A 26,126-nucleotide genomic window follows, 5' to 3' on the forward strand; every position below is an offset into this window, starting at 1 on the left:
CACAGGCACAGAAAGAATAGCCAGTGAATTCCCTGCTTTCCCTACACCCCTGCTCGAAGGCAGTGATAGTGGGGCTGGTTTCTTCAGCGGCAGGGCTGGGAGATCTGCGAAGGCCACCCCAGCTTTGGCCTGGAGATCTGGGTAAGGATGACATTCCTGCCAGGGATGTGGGAAGAGAGGTCTCTGAATCACTGCTGACTCCTTTTCTTCTCCTTTACTCTCCTGACACTACCTCCCTTCTCACACGCAGTGGCTGCCTACCTCCCTTGTTTAGAGATTTATTGACATCCACTGCACATTGGGCGCACCTCACCCTATCTCCTATTGTGGATGGTAGGTCAGGGCACACCAGGCTTGATAGATGAGAGAGCCTAGGAGCTCCAAGAGGTAAAGGCACTTGCCCATGGCTGGTAAATGGCAGAGTCTGGCTTTCAAGATGGTCCCTCACTACAAGTTCATTGTTCTTTATCAGTTTTAGTTTACTGACTTTGGTACAGATTAATCTTCTTTAATACACTCATCAGAAATCTTCAAGGGTTTCCCATCGCCTAGAGCTGCAGCTTCCAAGCTTTTTTGATCTTGCATTCCTGTGAGTAAAACATTAAGAGCACATTCTCCATTGTATGTCCATTTTAATTATAAATTATTTGCAAATGCTAATGTACTCTTGTATTAGAAAGTATTCATTCATATGAGCTTTCAGGATGAGATAAATATATTACCAAATAGAAGGAGTCTCTAATATTTCCTCTCTGTGTCTGCGGATCAACCTGTGGATCCCCTAGGATATGCATACGTCCCCACCTTGGAAACAATTGGCCTGAAGGATAAACAGTTGGCCTAGGCCAACTCATGGGCCTAGGATGGGACGCTTTGCCATCTAAAACTGTCAGCAGATTTCTTCCCACTGCCCTGCAGATCAGTGTCAAGGTACCAAATGGACCACAGTCATTCTCAACGCTACATCTCCCTCTACACCCTTCCCCTCTCCTCCTTTCTAAGTCCTCCATGCTGGGTGAGCTCTAGCACAAACCCCAGGTTTTCTGCAAAGTCTTCCTCTTTGACCCTGAGCATTCGTGCCAATTGTTCGACTTCTGAATCTCAGCCTGCCTGCATCACCACTAAGCTATCTCACCTGGCATGTTTAGATGAATCTTGCCAAGCACTTTATGCAGGTACCATTATTATTACTTCCATCTCATAGCTGGGGAAGCTGAGGCTCAAAAAGATCAAGTAAATTTCCAAAGACACGCACTAAGTGATGGATTTGTACCCTGGCCTGAGGTCTAGACTCAACTCTGATTAAGCACTAAGCTATATAAAGCAAAGATGGTCTCTTACACTCCTGGTTTGGTTTTGTTTTGTTTTGTTTTCTCTCAACAGCTTGCTAAAAACACATATATAGATGAAATATCAAGAAAATTTTTGAATGAATGATAGTTTGAATGGATGAATGAATGAATCACCCAGGCCAACATCAAGAAGAAAGCCCATGGAAAAGGGGGAAAGGCCTCTTTTATTGCTAGTACAGAATGTATTGGCTCCTGTACCTAGAGTTCTGAGAAAGACTTCAGACTTCAGGCATGGCTGAATCTGGCTGTGCAGGTGTCATCTCCCAGATTCAGTGTCTCTGACTCCCGGCATGGCCATCCTCTGTGTTAACCAAGTCCTCAAGGAGGCTTTGCTGGCAACTCCAGGGTTCTGCCCTGCCAACGTAGCAACTCCAGCAGGAAGAAAGAAAGAGTGTCTGATGGCTCATTGCTCCAGCTCAGGTCATAGGCCCGTCCTAGATCACATTTCTGTGACCAGGGGGTTGAGATGAGGGGCTTGGTCAGTTCTGGGATCATGGAAAAGGAAGGGTGGCTAGTGCCATTCAGACCACAAGAGCTGAGTTGGAAGATAGGGGTCAGGATATTGGAAGAATGAGTGTGCACAGGTATGAATATCAGGTCCACTTGACTTTGTCTCTTGCAGGATTTGGTAGACTGGCGGAAGCCCCTACTGTGGCAAGTAGGCCACCTGGGAGAGAAGTACGATGAGTGGGTCCACCAGCCAGTGATCAGGCCCATCCGCCTCTTCCACTCTGACCTCATCGAGTCCCTCTCCAAGAGTGTCTGGTGAGCCCTGCTCAGGGCCCATGGTGGGCTATTCCTCTCTCCTGATGCTGCCAGTCAGATACAGAAGGGGAAAGTGCAACTGGGTCCCTCCCCCAGAGCCCAGAGCTATCCTGTAAGCTCTTGGTGATAGTGGAACATGCCATAGACACAATCCATTCCTCTGCATGGTTTGTCCATTGAGTGAGTGGCAACTGAACATGTAGCCAGAAACCACTTTAAATGTCACCGCTGTTTTTTTTTAGCTGCCTCCAACAGCTTTTATTTATTTATTTTATTTTTTTATTTTTTTAATAATAAATTTATTTTTTATTGGTGTTCAATTTGCCAACATACAGAATAACACCCAGTGCTCATCCCGTCAAGTGCCCCGCTCAGTGCCCGCCACCCAGTCACCCCCACCCCCCACCCTCCTCCCCTTCCACCACCCCTAGTTCGTTTCCCAGAGTTAGGAGTCTTCCATGTTCTGTCTCCCTTTCTGATATATCCCACTTTTTTTTTCTCCTTTCCCCTTTATTCCCTTTCACTATTATTTATGCTGAGTGAAATAAGTCAATCGGAGAAGGACAAACATTATATGGTCTCATTCATTTGGGGAATATAAATAATATAAATAATGTCACCCCTGTTCTATTCTAGACTCTTTTGAGGATTTTCCAGCCTCTAAAGCCCAAAGGAATAATTTTGCCTGCAATTGGCTTCTTTGCCACAAGAGGTCAGCATCTATCCAGCTGCGCAGAGTCTAGCCACAGGGATGCAGTTCTTTTCTGCCAATAACTTATCTCAGAGGTGGAAGCAAATAGACTTACAGTGTCTCTCTTCTTTTCTCCTCCCTGCCCCCAAAGCAGTGTCCCTTTGGCCATGTCTCCATATGCTTTCCGTACATGCTTTGGTCTCATTTATTCCTTCCTATCATTGAGAGGTGCATTTCTGGGGAAGCTGGACACTGTCGAGCACCTGTGTATGTCTCTCTCTTTACCCCGATGGCCCTCCTGCAGGTACAGTGTCCCTGTCATCTGGATGCCCCTGATGCTGTACCTCAGTTGGTCCTACTACCAAACCCTCGCTCAGGGCAACGTTCGACTCTTCGAGTCCTTCAGCACAGGTGAGGTTGGTTCCTCTTCGGGAGCAGGAGATTCCAGTGCTGTCTCTGGTCCTGAGTTTCTAAGAACATAGAACCCCAAACAACATCATAAACGTTTGTAAATGAGGCCTCTTTGTAGCAATAGACTTCCAGAGAACAATGTCAGACTCCCCCCACCCCAACCCCAAATGGATAAAGAAAAAAAATAAAGACCAGCAACATGTTAGCAGACACTAAATGAAATTATGTTGTCAGGAGATGTAGCCATAAAGGAGAAGGCTTCTTGCGGAGTCTAATGCTGGAAAATGTGTGACTTGGGATTGTCAAGAAACTGAGTTAAATCATTTCAGTAGGTGCACAGCTGAGAGCTGGACACCAGGTGCTCCAAGAACACAGTACAGATTAGAACGTAGGAAAGAAGGATGGGGGAGTGCCCTGCAGTGTCCCTACAGGCCTGCACAGCCGAGCCCCTGACTTGTAGCAACCCCGCTAGCCACTACTGAGCGCTTGGCACACGCCAGGCCTGCTGCTTTCCAGGGACCATCTCTTTTACTCCTCCCAGCATTCCCACAAGAGAGGCACTGTCATCATGCCCTTTTAGAGATGAGGAGATGCTGCCTTAGGGAAGTCAATCGAGTGCTTCAGGGTCCCATGGCTGGGACAGGTTTGGGGGTGGCTACTTTTTCCAGCCTGCCTCCCAAGCTTACTGATTTCCAGGTACCTCTAGGAACAAGTCACCTGCCCTGATGGCCTTCTGACCTGGCTCAGCCTGCCTCTGGGAGGTACTAGCCCCTGGTGGGTGGCTCCAACCGAGGCTAGGTTGGGGGATAGGTGGGAAATGGCTGCTGGGGGTAGTTGAGGTGGGCTTCCCCCTCCTGATCCCACATCATGTTCTTCAGAGCCTCCCTCTCTCTGCCAGACACAGGCTCCCTCTCCCTATACTCGAGGCTTTGTTCCTGCCTGCCTCTGCCGGGAGTGGCAAGCTGCCGGTGTGAATGGCTTAGAGGAGAGGGGCCAGGGCCACAGCGACCAGGGTCTCAGTTTCCCCAGCTGGCCCGGGGCAGAGGCGGATGTGGTGGGAGCTGAACAGGCTGTAGGAAGTCCCCCAGAGCCCAGACCCGCTCCTGCTCACTGAGGGTTAACCCACACACCCTGCAAGCCACGGTTACCCTTTTCTGCCCACGCTGAATAGCTCAGGCACAGCACAGGGCTTGTTGCTCAGAAGGCCTGCTCACTGAATCGCCCACTGTCCACCCGGCACTCCCCTAACAATCAGCAACAGTGGCAGGGCCGCCAAGGCTGGCAGCCGGAGGGGGAAGGGGATGCCGGCGCTTTGGCAGAGGTCCCTCTGCAGGATTCCTCCAGAGATGCCACTCAGTACCAGCTCCGGCCGGATGGGCCGACAGGGGTGATGCTGGGGTGACAGGGCGGGCAGAGACCTGACCTATAGGAGGGGACTCTTCTGTGTGGCAGGGAGGGTGATCTGAGGGCTGGGTCCAAATGCAGCCTCCGCAGAGAGCTAAAATGTGCCATCTGAGAGAGGGCCAGTGTAGAGTCTGTGACCACAGTGCCAGTGATGATGGCACAAGAGAGATCCATCCACATCCCTCCCTCATCCCCTAGCTCATCAGATGAGCCCCAGGCCCCAGGCAGAGGACATAAGAGCCGCAGAGTGAGGCTAGGGAATGCTCGCAGGGTCCCAATGCAGCTGCTGGACAAAGGATACACCACAACAAAGGCGGAAAGTCAGGGTGCCAAGAAGCACCTGATGGAGGTTGAACAGGGACACCAGTTCTGCAAACCTAGGATGGACCCTGGAGCAGTTCCTGGGAGCAGATTAGAGCACGCACCACACCAGAACCATTGCCACGCAGCACCCTAGGGGTACTGGCCTCCATGGGGACTCTGTTGCAGGACCCCCAGTGAGGGCCAAGACCAAAATTCATGGCCAGGGAATGTTCCTGTGTGTCCAGTCCTTTCCCCGCTGTCAGGAGAGCTAAGCAGCAAGGTAGGGCTCCTGCGCCCTGTGCAGGGGAGACAAGGGGCTGGGCTGGGAACCCTCTCCCTCGACCAGTGACCCTCCAGAACTCTACAAGGAGAATCAAGACAAGGTGAGCACAATAGGAGTGCAAGTTAGAACTTGGATGTATTTTGCCTCATACTTAAATTTAAATGGCTCCATTTAAAAATCGTGGTAGCAACTTATTATATATGAAGATCCCTATATCATCAGTATTAATAGATAATATTATATTAGTCTTACTGTATAATATATATCCTTATCATATAGTCACGTATTCTGTGACTCCTCCCTCCTAACAACAGTCTTTCATGATGGGTAGGATTAGTTTTACTGTTGAGAAAATATTGAGATGGTGCAGAGCCAGGATTTGAACTCAGGGCTACAAATCCAAAATACATGCTCTCTGTACTCCACCAGAGGATTCTGAGGAACCCAGGGAAGAGGTGTCAGAGCTTCCCTGGAAACAAGGCCCTCTTGCCTCCCAGAGCAGCCCCGCCAGGGCCAGATGGCCCCTCACATTGCGGTCAGGCAAGCGTCTTGTACCAAAGATGGACTCAGCTTAGGTTGACATCCTGGTGAACATCCATCCACCGAGCTCAGTACAGTCCCCAGGACAGTACCTGGCAGAGCTACTCCTTAGGAGGAAGCCACCTTCTCCTAGGGATCTAGCTGTACATCACTGTTCCGCGGCCCCGGAAGGCCCAGGGTTGGGCAGGGTTGCAGTCAGCAATATGGTCCCATCTGAGAAGCCTTCAAGCCTCTCTTATTGCTCACCCTCCCCCACGCCCAGCTTGACCTGGTACAAAAAGTCAACTTCACTTTGGTCCTTGATTGTTTTGTCAGAACGGGGCTGGGCCCAGATTCTGTTTCAAAGAGCCGGAAGGTCCCTCCCTGCCCCTTTGCTGTCCTGGGCTTTCTTCCTTCCTCAGCAGCCACGGGTGGTCACCCACACTCGGCCCACTGGCCCATGGCCAGTGCACTGGGGACGGGGACGGAGGGTAGAACAGCAGCCACAGGGCAGTGTGACAAGTGGGACATGAGAGGTGGGGCCGGTGCTTCCAAACCAGCCCAGGTGGGGATGAGGGCATCTGGCTTCTCGCACCAGACACCTGGGCTGAATCTCCAAGGATAAAGGGTTAGGGAGAGGATCCCAGTAAAGAAAATATGAGCAAAATTAGGGATACAGTAGGAGTGGGGAAGAGGGAGGATGAGTACATCTAAGGAGCCACAGGGCTTTGGTTTGGCCCTTCAGTACAGACAGGGAAACGAGGCAGGGACATGGCTGGCAGCATGGGTCTCAAGGGACTGAGTGCGCTGCTGGGGATTTGGCCTTTACCTAACAGTAACGAGGTCCCAAAAAAGGCTTTGAACAGTATATGGGGACAGGGAATTGGGATGGGAGGCAGATGCCTCATTGGGCAAGAGGTGATAAAGTGGTAAGGGGATTAAGAGCAGCAAATGGACCAGATTTTTTTTAATTGAGATGAGATTCACCTAATATAAAATTAACCATTTTTAAGTGAGCAATTCAGTGGCATTTAGTGCATTTACAACGTTGTGCAATCACCACTTCCATCTAGTTCCAGAACATGTTCATCACCCCAAAAGGAAACCCCGAACCCATTGAGCAAGTCACTCCCCATTTTTCCCTCCTCCAGCCCCTGGTAACCACCAAATACAACTTCTGCCTCTATACATTGGCCAATTCTGGACATTCCATACAAGTGAAATCATACAACACATCGACTTTTGTATCTGGCTTCTTTTACTTTGCCAAGACATGTTAAAGTGCCACCTGGATGGATGCAGAAAAGGATCAGCTAAGCATTAGGTCATGTGTGGATGTCGGAACCCTGGCTGAGGAAAGAACCCATGAGGAGCAACCTAGGAATGACAGGATGGGCAGGAAGAAGAGGAGGAGGATTGGCTTCACTTGGCAGCTGTTGACTTTGGGGGCCTGTGGACAGCCGTATAGAGGTGCCCTGTAGCAAGTGGCTGTCCAGGACCGGGGTGGAGGTGGAAGTCTGGGCAGGGGTTGGGGGGGTAGCCTCTTGGTGTGGCTGACTTCCACCAGCAGAGGGTGTGTGGGAGTAGAGAGTCCAGGCTTAGACGCTGGGGACAGAAGCAGCATTTCCATGATGGTACCTGACAAGGGGCATCTAGAGAAGAGGAGAAAAGCTAAGTGACCCATTGGGCAGGGAGACGAGCTGTGTATTCTAACCATATGGGTTGTAGAGCTTTGGAGAATGAAGCTATGGACTTGCTCCCTTGGAACATCCCACAAAAATCAAAAGATGAAATATAGTTTACAATATGAACCAGCAACTTCACTCCTAGGCTTGTCCCCAGGACATCTGAAAACATACCCCCACAAAAACTTGTACACGAATGCTCATGGCAGCATTATTCGTAATGGCCCCAAAATAGAAATGGCCCAGATGTCCATCAACTGATGAATGGATAAACAGAGGTGGTACAGCCGTACAAGGGAAAAATATTCAGCCTCCTGACACATGCTACAACACAGATGTGCCTTGAAAATAGTCCGTGTAAAAGAAGCCAGTCATAAAGACCACATGTTGTAGGATTCCTCTTATATGGAATATCCAGAATGGGCAAATCCATAGACAGAAAGTAGATTTGTGGTTTCCAGGGGCTGGGAAACAGCAGGGGTGGGAAAGAGGAGTGACTGCTAGCGGAGACAGGTGTTTCTTTTTGGGGTGATAGAAATGTTCTAGAGTTGACTGGTGATTGGTTGCACAATAGTGAATATACTAAAAAAAAAAAGACCCACTGAATTGTATACTTTAAGTGGGTGAATTGTAGGATATGTGAATTATATTTCAATAAAGCTGTTATTTTTCAAAAGGGAGAGGAAGTCTGGCCAGAGCAATGGCTTGTGGAGAAAAATACAGCTTAGGTGTGGAGAAAACAGTGACCAGAGCTGGCGTCCCATGAAGCCAAGAATGAATGGGGAAAAGAAATGAGAGCTTCCAAGACTGCAGGCTGTCTTCAGAGGGGTGGGGTGGGTAACCTCACACATGATGACAATCCCATGTCTCCCGTCTTCTGGTCTCTGAAGAATCATCTTCAGGGTTTTCACATCTCCCTCTTACGCTATGACTTCAAGTCTTGTCTGTTAATATTTCTCTACTTGGATTTTTCTGTCCTTCCTGCCCGCCCCCTCTGCCATCCTTGGTTGCTAACATTTTCATCAATAATCCTCTGGCTCTACTGGCTTCATTGGGATCATCCTTCCCTCTTTCCTGTGCCACTGATGCAAGGTCCCCCCCCACCAGACGTGTCAGCCATTTGGATTGCTTTAACAAGACATCACAGACCAAGTGGCTTATAAAAAACAGAAATTTATTGCCCACAGTTCCAAAGACTGGAAGTCCAAGATCAGGATGCCATCCTGGTCCGGTGAGGGGGCCCCCTGTAGGTCCCAAACTTCTCATTGTATCCTTACATGAAGCTCAGCGGAGTCTCTTTTATGGGAGCACAAGTCCTGTTCAGGACAGCTCCACCCTCATGACCCAATCACCCTCTAAAGGCCCCATGTTCCAATACCCTCACATTGGCAGTGAGGTTTCAGTTCATGTAAGAATTTGGAGGGGGACACTTTGAGACCAGCACCGGGGAGAGTTCCAGCACTGGCAACAGCTGCTCCCCTTAGCCCTCCTAAGGGAGATCTCAGACCTCTTGCCAGCAGCCCCATTGTTCTCCGAGAGGACCCCTCCAAGCCTAGCACAGATCCTCACAGCCTCCTGCCCATTTTGACCCAAGAGCCGCATCAGTGTGGCCAGCCCCAGAGCTGCTAGATGCAGAGCAGCAGCTCCCAAGGTGACCAGACAGCGAGATGGGACGTCTGGAGCCACCAGGCATCGCTGCCCATGGGGGGCCTCCCTGACTTGACCTCTCTCCTGCCATTCTGCAGAGTACTCAGTGGCCATGCCTGAGTCTGTGTTCCCGGGCCTCTTCATAATGGGGCTGTTCCTCTGGAGCCTCTTAGAGTACCTCATCCATCGCTTCCTGTTCCACATGAAGCCCCCCAGCAACAGCTATTACCTCATCATGCTGCACTTCGTCTTACATGGCCAACACCACAAGGTGAGCAGGGCCGGCTCCGTAACCAATGCAGGGGGGCTGCTGATCTTTGTGGGATTCGGGGTGGGAACAGGAGGCAATTGGGGCATTCGATGTTGCTCAGAGGGGTGACCGGGTCCTAATCTGAACTGGGCGTGGACAGAGTAAGGGTGCGTGCCCGCACACCATCATCAGCAACACCAGGCCTGCTGCAGGTACATTTCAGAGTCATCTTTCATCTTCCCAGCAACGAGTTCATTTATTCATCTCTTCAACCAGTGTTCACCACCGAGTGCTCACCATGTGCAGGCACTGTTCTAAACAGCATTGAACAAAACAGTAAAAAAGTCACTGCCCCTGTGCAGCTTCCTTCTGAAGATGGTGCTACAGTTCTCTGCATTCCACAGAGTGGCACACTGAGGCTTGGAGAGATTAAGAAACTGAGGGACTTGCCCAAAGTCACACCTGGCACAGCCAGGAGGTCATGCCCCATTCTATGAACTCCAGAGTCTGTGCTCTCAGCCATCCACCACCACCCTGGGGCTCTTCGGGGACAGACAGTATGTCACCCAGAGGCTGGGAGCAGAAGCCAGGGCTGCCCCAGGAGGCTGCACCCCCCCCACCCCACCCCACCGCCAGCTGCCTCTCGGTTCCTGCACTGTGCTGTTCTCAACCTCTCCCAGGGCATCCCTTTGTTCTCCGCCCCCCCTCCATTCCTGCCTTCTTCTAGGAGCTGCTGGGGGGTGGGATGCATCAGCACGTTGCTCTGTGGCTATCACCTGCTTTCTCTCCCCCCTAAGCCCAGAGAGGGCCTATCTCTTAGAATACTCACCAAGGCATCTCTAAAATCTTGCCTCTAATACCAGGCCCTTAGCTTTTGAAGCTCCAGAGCCCTGGACTTGGCTCTTTGGTCTGGCTCACTGTGACCACACCCCCTCGGAACCAAGAAGGGATCCTATTAGGATGTTCCGATGAGGAGAGCGTATCCGGAAACACTCCCAGTAGCTTTCGACCCTGTGAGCCTGCATTCCCCTCAGCTTGCTGCTGTGCTGCCCTCCCAGTCAACATCAGGCCTCAGTCCAGGGACCCTGGGTTGTATTTGGTGCTGGGGCTCCTCTCTAGCACTTTACAAATTCCAGAGCCAAAGCAGCCTTGTGAGCATAAAGCATGACTCTGAGCCGTGAACACCCCACCCATGTCACATCCACCACCATGTTCTTGGACAGGCTTCCAGGTCCCATCCTGGTTTGGAAATCCAGAGCAGGACAGTCTTTCAAGGGCTTTCAGGGGTGGTGGCCTGCCCTCCCTAAATCCCTGAAGGTGCCAAGCCCGCCCATGACAGGTTGCTGCCACCATGCTGGGATGTGTGGGGACTGCTCCATCCCATCCTCTGCCGTGCTGTGACTCCAGACAGGTGGACCGGACTATCTTCTGACATTGAACCTCTCTATCCACAGGCACCCTTTGATGATTCCCGCCTTGTCTTCCCCCCTGTGCCAGCTTCTTTGGGGATTGCCTTATTCTACCTTATTCTACGGCTCCTCCTGCCCGAGGCAGTGGGGGGTGTTCTGTTTGTCGGGGGCCTTCTGGGCTATGTCATCTATGACATGATCCATTACTACTTGCACTTCGGCTCGCCACACAAGGGCTCCTACCTGTACCACATGAAGGCCCACCACGCCAAGCATCACTTTGCATTTCAGAAGTCAGGTGAGGTCAACACATCCCTGCCTCAATTTGTTTATTTATTTGGCAGCCACTGTGGAGCCCCTCACCAGGGCCAGGCACTGTTCTGGAAACTGGGAATACAGGGCAAGTAAATTCTGGGGCTCCTACCCTGATCACTGGGAGACAAAGAAACCAGTAATGAGCAAAGATAATTTTTTAAAAGATTTTATTTATTTATTCATGAGAGATACAGAGAGAGAGAGAGGCAGAGACACAGGCAGAGGGAGACACAGGCTCCATGCAGGGAGCCCAATGAGGAACTCAATCCCAGGACTCCGAGATCACAACCTAAGTCAAAGGCAGACTCTCAACCACTGAGCCCCCAGATGCCCTGAGCAAAGATAATATTGGACAGTGATAAGTTCCACAGAGAAAAAAAACCCAACAGGATGTGGGGCAGGATCCAGCCCTGTCTAACCAAATATAATGCAAGCCACAGATGTGATTTTAAATTTTCTCGTAGCCACATTGACAAGTAAAATTAAACAGATATAATTTAGTTTTAATAATATATTTTATTAAGCCAAGTACAACCAAAATATTATTTCAACCTGTACCCAATATAAAAAAATCACTAAGGAGATATTGTACATCCTTTTTCGTCTATTAAGTGTTTGACATCTGATGTGTACTTTGCGCTTACAGCACATCTCAATTCAAGTGCTAAGTTTTCATTAGAAATACTTGATCTATATTTAGAGTTTATAAAAATTGACTATAAAAGAAGCCCAAAAAAGTAGATTCACATAGTTGTCTTAAATGTGCTTAAAAGTTTGCCGGCAAATCAATCAACTGTACTTTTTTCAAACTGAAATTTAAGTTAATGAAAATAAAATGAAATTAAGAATCTAGTGCCCCCATAGCTCTAGCCACATGGTCAGTGCTCAGCAGCCACACGGGCCAGGGGCTCCCGCATCAGACAGCACAGCACTAGGGACAGTGGTCCGGGAAGGTGCCTTTGCAGCCTGGGGCACCAGCTAAGAACAGCCAGCATCCAACGTCTAGGGAAAGAGCATCCCAGGAGCAACAGGTACAGAGCTCCTGTCCCAGCCTCTGAAGCAGGAATGAACTTGGCATCTCCAAAGAGAAGGAAGAGGCCAAAGCGTGAGAGAGAAGGGAAGAGTTAGGCAGGACCAGGCTCTCCCAGGAACTCAGGCTGGATAGGGAACTTGGGTATATTCCAGTGGCATCCTTGGGGGACTAGAGACACAAATACCGGGCTCTTGACTTTTGCCAGGACGGCCCTGAATGCTGGGAAGGCCAGTGGGGATAGATGTCCAAAACTTGCCTGTGCGCTGGCCCTCCCCAGGCTCCCTTCCTGAGGAAACCGCTCCCCCATCTTTACTGGTGCCTCATCTTCTTCCCATTTGTTCCCCTCTCTAGGATTTGGCATCAGCAGTAAATTGTGGGATCACTTCTTCCACACCCTTATACCGGAAGAACCCCACCTGAAGATGCAGTGACAACTCCCAGCCCCCTGGTCCGGCCCTCAGCCCAGCCATGGCCCCTTGTCCCACCCCCGCCCCCATCCAGACCCTGCAAAGAAGTTTGCTTGGCCAGGCAGGACAGGCTTGCCCAGGCCTTTGTGCTTGGTGGGGAATGCTGGGGAAACCAGGAAGACTGGGGCTGACCCTGAGACTGCCATCCTGGCCCACCACAGGTGGGTTACATCCACTAAGCAGCCAAGTAGGTCTCAGGGACTAGCACTTTCCTGGATCATCCTGGCCTCTCCACTAGCATCCCTGACCTGAGCCTTAGCCCACAGGACTGCGCAGGACCTGGCCAATGGGGAATTTCCCATGGGGAATGAAGGAAACTGACCCCTGGGGCCGGGCCTGTGTCCCACCTATGCCTTAGCACCTTGGACTTCCTAGGACACACCCCCACAGTGGAGCTGCCAGCATTAACAGCAATGAGCGGGTCTGCAGGGCCCATGTCCCTCGTCTTCCTCACCTTCCTCTCCTGGGGAGATCTGGAGGCTTTTGCTGTTCTCCTGATGAATGGAGAACACAGAGGTGGATGAAGTGCTCTCAGGAGAAGAGACAACATGATGCCTCCCATAGGCCACCTCCAGTTCCCGGGACAGTGCTTTTGGACCCGCCAATCACAAATGCCAGCTGTACCGCCAGATGCCTCAGGCTGCAACACATCCAGCACCCACACACGTGGCCCTCACATGCCTGTGCAGATGGGTGGGGGGTGCTGATGGGAGCCCAGGTTCCTCTCTTTAGGAAACACCAGCTTCTCTGGCCCTCCCCTCCCCTCGCCTGCCATTAGAATCACAAAGCTTTTCCCCCAAGGGAGGCTAAAGAGGCCTCTCCATGGGTAGGAGCCCCACCCCATATCTGGCCATTCTTGACCTCCACCTGGCATAGGTAGGCCTCTGCCCCCCTCACTCAGGACCCTTCCAGCTACTGCCTCCTTACGCCAAGAAGGAGCCTCACGCGGTGCCTTATCTCCCCTTTTGCTTTCCTGCACCTCCACCAGCAGAAGAGTGCCTGCCCCTTCTTCCTCATAACCAAAACCCTCACTGCTCATAAGAGGGTCTTATTTATAAACTACATAAATGTCCCTAGTCTGGCCCCAGACCAAGTAGCTGCTCAGACTGCCCTATCTAATCCTGCATGTCAGGCTTATGTAAAAAAAATGTGCCCTCTTTTTGTTCCCTTCTTACCCACAAACCGTTACTACTTGAATTTTTTTGAAAACTCGATGAGTGTAAAGGCTAAAAAGAAGCAGTGTGTTGGATCCTGTAATTTGTATTGTTTACTGTGGAGCTATTTAAAGATTTCAGAATAAATATACAAACTACAATTGTGAAATAAAGATGTAAATAAATTGTATATTTTGAAAAATAAAAACACTGAAAAAGTCAACAAAAGTTTGCTGCTGTTTGTTGATGGTGCCTCACCAAACTTCATGGCTGGGGAGGGGCAGCCAGGTGGGGGATGGGAGTAGCTGGCCCAGGAGGGAGGAGTATTTATTTTATCACTGATCAAGCTGTGTAGACCTGCAGAGCATCATGATGATAAAAAGCTTACCAACCCCTATCCTCTTCTCGGTTTTATTACTGTTTTAAAATTCCCTGTAGGGGTACCTGAGTGTCTCAGTCGATTAAGTGTCTGCCTTTGGCTCAGGTCATGATCCCGGAGTCCTAGGGCCTAGGATCAAGCCCCACATTGAACTCATGACCCTTGAGCCCTGAGTCAGGGTCAGGGTCCCTGCTCAGCAGGAAGCCTGCTTCTCCCTCTCCCTCTCCCTGCCACTCCTTCTGCTTGTGTGCTCTTTCTGTCTCTGTCAAATAAATAAATAAAATCTTAAATAAAAATAAAATTATTTGCAGACCACATCTCCCCTTGCTGCTGGCACCCAGGGCGAAGGTTGGAGGGTTGTCACTTGCGCCAATCGCCTTGATGCACCCCTGGGGAGTCATTTCTTCTGAAATTTATCAGATCCCAGCTAGGATTCCAATGGGCTTTCCTAAAACAAAGGGGAAGGCTCTAATAACAAATGCCCGCTGTGAGGACTAGAACTTCAGGCTAGCTCAGTCCAGATAAAATAGTTTCTTAAAGATGTCTTCTCAGCCATGTCATTTCCCACCTGGGGAACCTGTCGATATACAGATCCAATCCTCAACACTCAAGGTCTAATTCAACAGGTCCAATGGAGATGGGCTCTGGATTTGCCTGCCCAAAGATACAGAAGCAGAAGAGTAAGGAAGCTAATGTTGGTGAGGCTCTGACAACATGGAGGGAGCCCTGGCCCCTTGCTGCCTGTCTGGGCTCCAGCACCCATATGGTGGCTTTATCCATGTGGCTCCCAGCCTGAAGCTAAGTGTGGCCTGAGCCGCCCATCCCACATACTGCTGGAATCAGGCCCATGCAAGCAGCAGAAGTCACAACCTCCACTTCCTAGGTGGCGCTGGAAATCTGACCACAGAGCATCACACCCAAGCTAGGAAGAGACAGGAGGAGCATAGGAAGAGATTAAGTAGTTGTAAATGTGCAAGTCACCAGAGAAAAGTCTAAGATGGTCAAGTTTGAGCAAAAAATTAATTGGAAAAAAAAACCCTGTATATAAAAAGGTTGACACAGAACTAGTAAGAAACGCCAACATCTAAGTGAGTTTATAGGGTGGTACTAAGATTTAGGGGGAAAAAATAGTAAAACCAAGCCATTAATGAAAAGTTCTACTCAGTGAACACTGGACAGATTCCCCCAGAGCTTCTAGTTGTGCCCACTAGAACTTTACAGGGGAGTGGGAATTTCCACAGAGCCTTTGGAAGACAGTAAGCCTCACTGTACAGAAAAGAATATAAGTGCCACGAGGCCATTAACCTCAAGCAAGTTGGCACTCACGATGCATTCTCGGTGACCATCTAGTAGAGTCGGGGAATTTTATTATCAAGTGCAAAAGATGTAAGTGAGAGTCAAAGATTAGATGCTTGAGAAAGCATGGGACATTATCAAAATGCCAACACAGCATGATGGGAAAGCCTGGAGCTCAAGGTACATGATTATGTTTTGGGGGGAAGGGGGTAAGGTTGTGTGCTTTTTTGGTTTTAAATATTTATTTATTTATTTATTTATTTATTTATTTATTTATTTATTTATTTATTTTAGAGACAGTGAGTGCATATGCGCTTGGGGGAGAAGGGCAGAGGGCGAGGGAGAGGAAGGAGTAGACTCCCCACTGGGCGGGGAGCCTGAAGTGGGGCTCATGAGATCATGACCTGAGCCAAAATCAAGAGTTGGATGCTCAACGGACTGAGCCACCCAGGCGCCCCTGAATATGTTTATTTCTATAGTGAGAGAAGACTCACAGATCATCAAGAAAGTCTAACGCTTGCTAGGGCAAAGGGCCATTTAAATTCTGATTCGTGTAGATACCCAAGCTGACTCTCAGTGATCCTCGAAATTTACTTATTGATTCTGTAGGTGCCCTGGCAGAGGACAGGCCCACAGACATTAGTTTTGGGTTTTGTTTTTTGTTTTTCGCGCTGTGCTTGTACTTCCAGATATGCCATCTTTGAGCATTTCTGGTCTGACCTGAAGAACTGCCCTCTTAACTCCACTCTGTTCCATTCCTCCATTGGCTCTGGCTTTGAACTTTGCACCATTTCTTATTGTGCCCAGCACAATGCCTAACTTGTAACAGGCCCCAATGAATGTTAGTCTTGTCTCTGTCAGATCTCTGGCGGGTTACACTGTTGGATAAACAAGTGCCTCTCCACCTGTTCCCTGGCCTCTGCTGCCCTCTGGTGACACTATGAAGCTCTGCCCCTTGTAACTGCCCTCCCAGTGGCTGTTTCGGAATCAAATGTCTGTGGTTGTAAAATTCTAGCACTTTTCCACCTTACCTGTTCTCTTGACTTACCATTTTGTCTCATCGACTGTTCTTGAGGGACATCGAGAACCATGTGTATGGATTTCCAGGTCTAATATTCCAGGAAGATATGATAGTTGCTGAAATTTGACTGGAGCTTTCATTACAGTGAGGTGATAATGGCACAATGAGTACATTTTATCTTCTAAGAATGCTACAAGTTGAATGTGAAATTTGGAAAATGCCAAAACTCTCATCTTCACTCCATCCCAAATACCTTATAAGCTTGTAGCAGGGAGAAGGAAGAAATGATTTAAAAAGAAGAAGGAGGAGGAGGTGGAGGAGGGGGAGGAAGAAGGGAAGGAGGAGAAGGAGAAAGAGGAATCTTGTTTTGGCAAAAACATAAAGGTGGGATCCTGTTATCATTTAGATTAGCCCTAAAATGAGATCATGGATGTGGTAGTAAATTTGGAAGGCGATTGCAGAAATAGTGGAAAAGTTGGGAAGGATTAGAAAAGGAAAGTGGGGTGCCACATAAGGATGAGTATGTGAGGTTCCCATGCCGATTCTGCAGGGGCATCCTGAGAAGCAAACAGAATACCTACCAGGATTGTCCACCTAAAGGACAAAAGGCTGGAATATTTATCCACCAGCTTCCTCTCCTGTTGGTTGAGGATGGTATTCAGGGGTGTCAACTCCCTCCTCACTTATGAACTGTCCTGGCACACAAGCCGACCAGATTCTTTAGCTTTGACAAAGGTCCTGGAGCAAAAGCAGGAAGATGGATGAGTGCACTAAAGAGGACTGCAGTTAGTACAAATTGAGCAAGAGCTTGCTAGGAAATATCTGCAGACCTGTGGCTGAAATTAAAGCTGAGACAGTATTCAGACAGAACCTTCCACCACAACTGAAGTTAAGACGAGAGGAAGACAGAAGGGATATGACAAGGATAACCATAGGTATCTGCCACAAAACCCCCTTCCCAGGACCTTGCCTGCTTGGAGAGGAGAAAGGAGAATATAGAATCACAAGCATAGAGAGTCCTTAAGGAGCTCTGAAGGCTGAATTTATGCAAACTGCATGGTCTGAAACACCTCAAAGTCAAAAATTTAGCATAAAATATTCCTGGCTGGTAAAACCTCAAGGCTCTCAGAAGGATTTACAAATTTCTGTGGCGAGCTGCAACATCAATCATAGACCTCAAAAAACTCCCACAGATAAAATTTCAAGGACTATAAACTCACAATAAAAACAAATCACACAAGGGAAAAAGACCCCATGAGTAAAATCTGATAGAAACAGCATGTTAGAAACATGCTCACAAAGACATCAAACTTTGGAATTATGAGATGTGCTGGTTATTTCCTGTTCTTCAGATTCACTCTGCATTTTTCCCCATCCTATTCTGTACCCTATGCGAACTGCATCAGTGTGTGTTCTCTTGTTTATTGGCTGCAAATAGAGGCACCTGCAAGAGATTGGCAGGATAGAGAGGAGTGGGGTCCAGGTATTCATTCCTACAGCTCTTTCATTTTTTTCAGCAATATTTTGTACTTTCCCATGTACACGTTTTTTCACCCACTTGGTCATGTTTATTCCTAAATAATTTATTCTTTGGACTGCTGTCCAAATGGAATTGTTTTCTTAATTTCCTTTTTGTATTTTCATGACTGAGTTATAGAAACACAACTATTTTCGGGTGTTAGTCTTGTATCCTGAAACTCTGCTGAAGTCATTTATTAGCTCTAGTAAAAAAAAATTATAGATTATTTTTCTATGTGTAAGATTATATCACCTGTGAACAGAGATGCTTCTACATCTTCTCTTCTAGTTTGGATGTCTGTATTTTTTTTTTCTTGACTAATTGCTCTGGATAGAACTTCTGGTAATATTGAATAGCCATGGTGAGAATGAACATCCTTGTCTTGTTCCTGATCTTAGGGGAAAAGCACCCAGTATTTCACTATGAGGTATGATGTCAGCTGTGAGTTTTTCATAAATGTCCTTTATCATATTGAGGAAGCTCCCTTCTATTCCTAGTCTGCTAAGTGTTTCCATCATGAAAGGGTGTTGAGCTTTGCCAAATGATTTTTTTTCTTCCTCAAGTGAGATGATTTCCCCCCCCTTTGTTCTATTAATGTAGTGTATGCCATTGACTTTAATATGTTGAACCAACCTTGCATTCTTGGAATAAATCCCATCTGGTGACAGGTTATAATCCTTTAATATGCTCTGGAATTCAGTTTCCTAAATTTTGTTGAAGAGTTTTGCATCTGTATTCATCAATGATATTGTAGTTTTCTTTCTTGTGGTGTCTTTGTCTACCTTTGGTATTAGGATAAGGCTGGTCTCCTAAAATGGGTTAGAAAGTATGCTCTCCTTTTCTATTTTTGAAAGAGCTTGAGAAGGATTGTTATTAATTCATTGTTTTAAATATTTATTTTATTTATTTGACAGAGAGAGAATGCAAATAGGGGGAGGGACAGAGGGAGTAAGGAGAGAGAGAATCCCAAGCAAACTCCCCGCTGAGCATAGAGCTTGATGCAGGGCTTGACCCAAAGACCCCAAGATTGTTACCTGAGCCAAAACCAAGAGTCTGATGTGCAACTTACTGAGCCACCCAGATATCCCCTGTTAATTAATTTTTAAATTAATGGTAGAATTCACCAGTGAAATCATCTGACATGGACTTCTCTTTGTTGAATGGGTTTTGATTCTGATTCAGTCACTTTACGTATTATAGATAGGTCTGTTCAGATTTTCTATTCTTCAGTCCTTTAGGTAATTTTTGTGTGTGTCTAGGAATCTGTCTCTCTCATTTAGATCATCTAATTGATTGGCATACACTTGTTCATAGTAATACAGTACTCTTATTTCTTTTCTTTATTTGTGGGAAGAATCTCTAACACTAGATTAACCCTTTTGACAAGTTATTGAGTGTACAATGTGTTACTGTTGACTATAGGTACACTGTTGTATGGCACATCTCTAGGGCTTATTCATCTTACTCTACTGATACTTCATGTTCCTTAATTAGTAACTCCATTTCCCCCTTACCCCAAACCCTGGCAACCACCATTCCATTCTCTGAGTCTATGAATTGGACTATTTTAGATACCTCATATAAATGGGGTCAATGCAGTACTTGTCTACGACTGGCTTATTTCACTTAGCTCAAGGTTCATCCATGAGGTTGCATGTTGCAGAATGTCCATCTTTTTAAGGCCAAATAGCATTCCACTAGAAGTATATACCATATTTTCTTTATCCATTCATCTGTCAATAGACATTTAAGTTTTTTTCACATCTTGGCTATCTAAATAGTGCTGAAATGAACATAGGAGCCCTAGCTCTTTGAGATCCTGATTTCAATTCTTTTGGACAAATACCCAGAAATGGGATTGCTCCATCATATGGTAGTTCTACTGTTAATTTTTTGAGAAACCTCCATACTGTTTTCTGTAGTGACCACCATTTTGCATTCCCAATAGTATGCAAAGGTTCCAAGTTCTCCACATCTTTGCCAACACTTCCTGCCTTTTTTTTCCTGCCTTTTTTTTTTTAATAACAGCCATCCTGACAGGTGTGAAATAATATCTCACTGTGGTATTTTGCCTTGCATTTCCCTGTGATTAGTAATGTTGAGCACTTTTTCATATACCTGTTAGCCTTTTTTAGAGAAATATCTATTAAAGCCCCCCTTTTTATATGTATATTTTTTATTGGAGTTCGATTTGGCAAGCTATAGTGTAACACCCAGTGCTCATCCCGTCAACTGCCCCCTCAGTGCCTGTCACCCAGTCACTCCAACCCCCCACTTAGCTCCCCTTCCACTACCCCTTGTTCATTTCCCAGAGTTAGAAGTCTCTCATGTTTTGTCACCCTCTCTGATTTTTCCCACTCATTTTCTCTCCTTCCACCTATAATCCCTTTCACTATTTTTTATATTCCCTCTTTATATTCACTCTTATGAGTGAAACCATAGACTGATTGTCCTCCGATTTACTTACTTCACTCAGCATAATACCCTCCAGTTCCATCCACATCAAAGCAAATGGTGGGTATTTGTCCTTTTTAATGGCTGAGTAATACTCCATTGTATATATAGACCACATCTTCTTTATCCATTCATCTTTCAATGGACACCGAGGCTCCTTTCACAGTTGGGCTATTGGGGACATTGCTGCTATAAACATTGGGGTGCAGGTGTCTCAGCTTTTCACTCACTGCATCTGTATCTTTGGGGTAAATCCCCAGCAGTGCAGTTGCTGGGCCGTAGGGTAGCTCTGTTTTTAACTCTTTGAGGAACCTCCACACAGTTTGCCAGAGTGGCTGTACCAGTTCACATTCCCACCAACAGTGCAAGAGGGTTCCCCTTTCTCCGCATCCTCTCCAACGTTTGTTGTTTCCTGTCTTGTTAATTTTCACCATTCTTACCGGTGTGAGGTGGTATCTCATTGTGGTTTTGATTTGTATTTCCCTGATGGCAAGTGATGCGCAGCATTTTCTCATGTGCTTGTTGGCCATGTCTATGTCTTCTTTGGTGAAATTTCTGTTCATGTCTTTTGCCCATTTCATGATTGGATTGTTTGTTTATTAAAGCCCTTTTTTAAAAATCAGATTACTGTGGTTGTAGAAATTCCTTATATATTTTACAGATTTACCACTTATCAAATATATGATTTGGAAATATTTTCTACCATTCCATTGGTTGCCTTTTCACTCTGTTGGTTGTTTCTTTTGTTGTATAGAAGGTTTTTAGTTTAATATAATCCCACTTTTTTGGTTTTGTTACCTGTGTTCTTAGAGCTGGATAGATGAAGTCATCTGCCAGGGTCAGTGTTACAAAGATTTTCCCCTATGTCTTCTTCCAGAATTTTTAGTTTCAAGGGTCATGTTTAATAAGACTTTAATTCATTTTGACTTGATTTTTGTATATGATATAAGGTTCCAATTTAATTCTTTTGCATGGAGGTGTCTGGGTGGCTCAGTTGGTTAAGTGCCTGCCTTCAGTTTAGGTCTTGATCCCAGGATCCTGGGATACAGCCCTGCATCGGGCTCCTCTCTCAGCTGGGAGACAGCATCTCCCTCTCCCTCTGCCTGCTCCTCCCCCTGCTTATGCTCTCTCTTTCTCTGTCAAATAAATAATCTTAAAAATACTAAAATAATAATAATTCCTCTGCATGCGGATATCCATTTTTCCCAACACTGTTTGTTGAAGAAACTATCCTTGCCCAAGTTTGTATTCTTGGCACCCTTGTCAAAGATCAGATGACTGTATACATGTGGATTTATTTCTGGGCTCTCTGTTCTGTTCCATTGGTCTGTATGTTGGCCATTATTCAGTACCATAATGTTTTGATTGCTGTTGCTTTGTAATATATTGTGAAATCAGGACCCAGCTCGACCCAGAACCTCCTCCAGAGCAGTGCAGGCACGCCCCCTCCACCACTGCCCAGGTGCTCCCGACATTTTTTAAATTTATTTTGTTTTTAAAGATTGTATTTACTTATTCATGAGAGACCCACAAAGAGAGAGGCAGAGACCCAGACAGAGGGAGAAGCAGGCTCCATGCAGGGAGCCCATCAGGGGCCTCAATCCCCGGTCTCCAGGATCAGGCCCTGGGCTGAAGGCGGCTCTAAACCGCTGCGCCACCCGGCTGCCCTTAAATTTAAATTCAATTTGAGGTTGGTCATTTTTAATCTCTTTTCTTTGAACTTTGTTTTGTGTGGTTTTCCTCATACCATGCTTGTAAAATTTATTGTTTTACATTGCCCCTTTGATGAGTGGAATATTTTTTCCCATTATCGTTTATGGTTAGTTATTGCTGAGGTATAGCTTTTTGATGAGGCTGGAGCTAGAAAGCTGAAATACACAAGATTCCTTGAGCAGCACTTTCACATCTGCTTGTGTGTCCACTGGACCAGAAAAAGGTGTAAATCCCAGTGCCCTAATGAGTCCCAAGAAATGACCTTGAAGGAATCTGCTTAGCAACTGGGAATAGCTGGGTAGCCCAGATCCACTGAATCTTTTAAGATAGGCCCTAATACCTATTACTTCCTTTGCTATATCAGTATAACTATGGCAACAAAAACAAAAGTGTATCAACCAGGTTGCTTATTTGGTTTCACTTCTGCTAGTTTCTTACTCAGGTTTTAAAGGCAGATTTGGGTTTCAGACCAATTACCTTTACCAAACTGTCATTCAATTTATAAAATGGCAATAATACTTGTCCTACTTACTTCATCTAACTGTTGAAACTTAGTTTACTTCAAATTTAAATTCAATTTGCCAAAATACACCCAGTATAACACCCAGTGCTCATCTCATTATGTGCCCTCCTTAATGCTCGTCACCCAGTTACCCCATCCCCTCCACTCACCTCCCCTTCTGCAACCTTTTGTTTGCTTCCCAGAGTTAGGAGTCTCTTGTGGTTGTCTTTCTAATTTTTCCCCACTCAGTTTCCCTCCTTTGCTTATTGTCCCTTTCACTATTTCTTATATCTCACATATGAGTGAAACCATATGATAATTGTCTTTCTCCAATTGACTTATTTCACCTAGTATAAAACCCTTACTATGGAATAACAGTTCCATCCATGTTAATGTAAATAGTACATTACATTATGTAATACATAATGTATTATAATTATATAATACATTATAATACATTAATTAATGTACTAATAATGTAATAGTACATTATACTAATGTAAATAGTACATAGTTAATGTAAATAGTATTCATCCTTTCTGATGGCTGAGTAATAGTCCATTGTGTATATGTGTGTATGTGTATATATGTGTGTGTGTGTGTGTGTGTGTGTGAGTGTGTGTGAGTGTGTGTGTTTATACACCACAATCTTCTTTATCCATTCATCTGGATCATCATGGTTCCTTCCACAGTTTGGCTACTGTGGACATTGCTGCTATGAACATAGGGGTGCAGGTGTCCTGTTATTTCACTGCATCTGTATCTTTGGTGTAAATACCTAGAAGCACAATTAATGGGTCATAGGGTAGCTCTATTTTTAACTTCTTGAAGAACCTCCACACTGTTTCCAGAGTGGCTGCACCAGCTTGCATTCCCACCAGCAGTGCAAGAGGGTTCCCCTTTCTCCACATCCTTGCCAACATTCATTGTTTCCTGTCTTGTTAATTTTAGCCATTCTCACCAGTGTAAAGTGGTATCTCCTTGTAGTTTTGATTTGTGTTTCCCTGATGGCAAGTGATGTGGAGCATTTTTTTCATGTGCTTTTTTGGCCATGTGTAGGTCTTCTTTGGAGAAATATCTGTTCATGTCTACTGCCCATTTCTTGACTGGATTGTTTGTTTCTTGCGTGTTGAGTTTGATAAATTTTTTATAGATCTTGGATACTAGCCCTTTATCTGATATGTCATTTGCAAATATCTTCTCCCATTCTGTAAGTTGCCTTTTGGTTTTGTTGACTGTTCCCTTTGCTGTGCAGAAGGTTTGTTTGTTTTTGTTTTGTTTTGTTTTGTTTTTTGTTTTTTGTTTTTTGTTTTTTGTTTTTTGTTTTTTTCTTAATGGAGTCCCGATAGTTCATTATTGCTTTTGTTTCCCTTGCCTTTGTTTCCCTTGCCTTTATAAATATATCTTGGAAGAAGTTGCTGTGGCCAAGTTCAAAAAGGTTACTACCTGTTTTCTCCTCTAGGATTTTGATGGGTTCTTGTCTCACATTTAGATCTTTCAACCATTTTGAGTTTATCTTTGTGTATGGTATAAGAGAATGGTCCAGTTTCATTCTTCTGCATGTGGCTGTCAAATTTTCCCAACACCATTTAATTGAAGAGATTGTCTTTTTTCCATCGGATGTCTTTCCTACTTTGTTGAAGATGAGTTGGCCATAGAGTTGACAGTTTATTTCTGGTTTCTCTATTCTGCTCCATTGATCTATGTGTCTGTTTTTGTGCCAGTACCATACTTTCTTGATGATCACAGCTTTGTAATACAGCTTGAAATCAGGCATTGTGATGCCCCCAGCTTTGGTTTTCCTGTTCAGCATTCCTCTGGCTATTCAGGGTCTTTTCTGGTTCCATACAAATCTTAGGGTTATTCCAACTCTGCGAAGAAAGTCCATGGTATTTTGATAGGGATTGCACTGGATGTATAAATTGCTTTGGACAGCATAGACATTTTCACAATATTTATCCTTCCAATTCATGAGCATGGAGTGGTTTCCCATCTCTTTGTGTCTTCCTCAATTTCTTTCATAAGTTTTTAGGGTACAGATCCTTTTTACATCTTTGGTTAGGTTTATTCCTAGGTATCGTATGGTTTTTGGTGCAATTGTAAATGGGATCAATTCCTTAATTTCTTTCTTCAGAGTCATTGTTAATGTATAGAAACGCAACTGATTTCTGTGCATTGATTTTATATCCTGCCATGTTGCTAAATTACTGTATGAGTTCTAGCAATCTTGGTGTGAAGTCTTTTGGGTGCTCTGTATACAGTATCATATTATCTGTGAAGAATGAGAGTTTTACTTCTTTGTGATTTGAATGCCTTTTATTTCTTTTTGTTGTCTGATTGCTGAGGCTAGGACTTCTATTACTATATCGAACAACAGCAGTGAGAGTGGGCATCCCTGTTGTGTTCCTGATCTTAGGGGAAAAGCTCTCAGTTTTTCCCCATTGAAAATTATATTCACTGTGGGCTTTTCATAGACAGTTTTTATGATATTGAGATATGTTCCCTCTATTCCTACACTTTGAAAAGTTTTAATTAGGAAAGGATACTGTATATTGTCAAATGTTTTCTCTGCATCAATTGAGAGGATTATATGGCTCTTGTCTTCTCTTTCATTAATATGATCTATCACATTGAGTGCTTTACAAATGTTGAACCACTTTTGTATCCCAGGGTCATGGGATAAATCCCAGTTGGTCGTGGTGAATAATCTTCTTAATGTAGTGTTGGATCCTATTGGTGAGTATCTTGGTGAGAATTTTTGCATCTGTGTTCATCAGGGATATTGGTCTGTAATTCTCCTTTCTGGTAGGGTCTTTTTCTGGGTTTAGGATCAAGGTAATACTGGCCTTATAGAATGAGTTTGGAAGTTTTCTTTCTATTTCTATCTTTTGAAAGAGCTTTAGTAGAATAGGTATTATTTCTTCTTTAAATGTTTGGTAGAATTCTCCTGGGATGACATCTGGCCTTAGACTTTTGTTCCTTGGGAGGTTTTTGATGACTGCTTCAATTTCCTTACTAGTTATGGGTCTGTTTAGATTTTCTACTTCTTCCTGTTCAGTTTTGGTTTCCAGGACTGTATCTATTTCTTCCAGGTAGCATATAGTTGCTCATAATACATTCTAGTAGAAAACGTTGTCAGCTTCTTGTCCATCCTAAAGGCTAATTCTTTTTTTTTTTTCAAGATTTTATTTATTTATTCATGAGAGACACACAGAGGCAGAGACATAGGCAGAGGGAGAAGCAGGCTCCACACAGGGAGCCTGATGTGGGACTCAATCCCAGAACCCAAGATCACACCCTTGGGCCAAAGGCAGGCACCAAACCACTGAGCATCCCAGGCATCCCTCATAATACATTCTTAAAATCATTTGTATTTCCTTGGTATTGGTTGTGATCTCTCCTCTTTCATTCATGATTTTATTAATTTGAGTCTTTTTTCTTTTTAATAAATCTGGCTAGGGGTTTAACTATCTTATTAATTCTTTCAAAGAACCGGCTTCTAGTTTTATTCATCTCTTTTACAGTTCTGGGTCTCTATTTCATTGAGTTCTGCT

General features: G+C 45.6%; 1 protein-coding gene across 1 annotated transcript in view; it reads left to right on the top strand.

Annotated features, from left to right (window-relative positions):
• FA2H (fatty acid 2-hydroxylase) overlaps nucleotides 1-13,923 on the top strand; it is a 45,416-nt gene extending 31,493 nt beyond the window's left edge. Inside the window, exons 3-7 of the mRNA XM_041772569.1 lie at nucleotides 1,975-2,117; nucleotides 3,113-3,219; nucleotides 9,159-9,331; nucleotides 10,765-11,017; nucleotides 12,419-13,923. Coding sequence (XP_041628503.1) covers nucleotides 1,975-2,117; nucleotides 3,113-3,219; nucleotides 9,159-9,331; nucleotides 10,765-11,017; nucleotides 12,419-12,498 — 756 coding nt within the window. The 3' untranslated portion in view covers nucleotides 12,499-13,923. The remainder of the gene's footprint in view (nucleotides 1-1,974; nucleotides 2,118-3,112; nucleotides 3,220-9,158; nucleotides 9,332-10,764; nucleotides 11,018-12,418) is intronic.
• The last annotated feature ends 12,203 nt before the right edge of the window (nucleotides 13,924-26,126 follow it).

This window comes from Vulpes lagopus, chromosome 10, assembly GCF_018345385.1.
Source record: "Vulpes lagopus strain Blue_001 chromosome 10, ASM1834538v1, whole genome shotgun sequence".
NCBI classification, from domain to species: Eukaryota; Metazoa; Chordata; class Mammalia; order Carnivora; family Canidae; genus Vulpes; species Vulpes lagopus.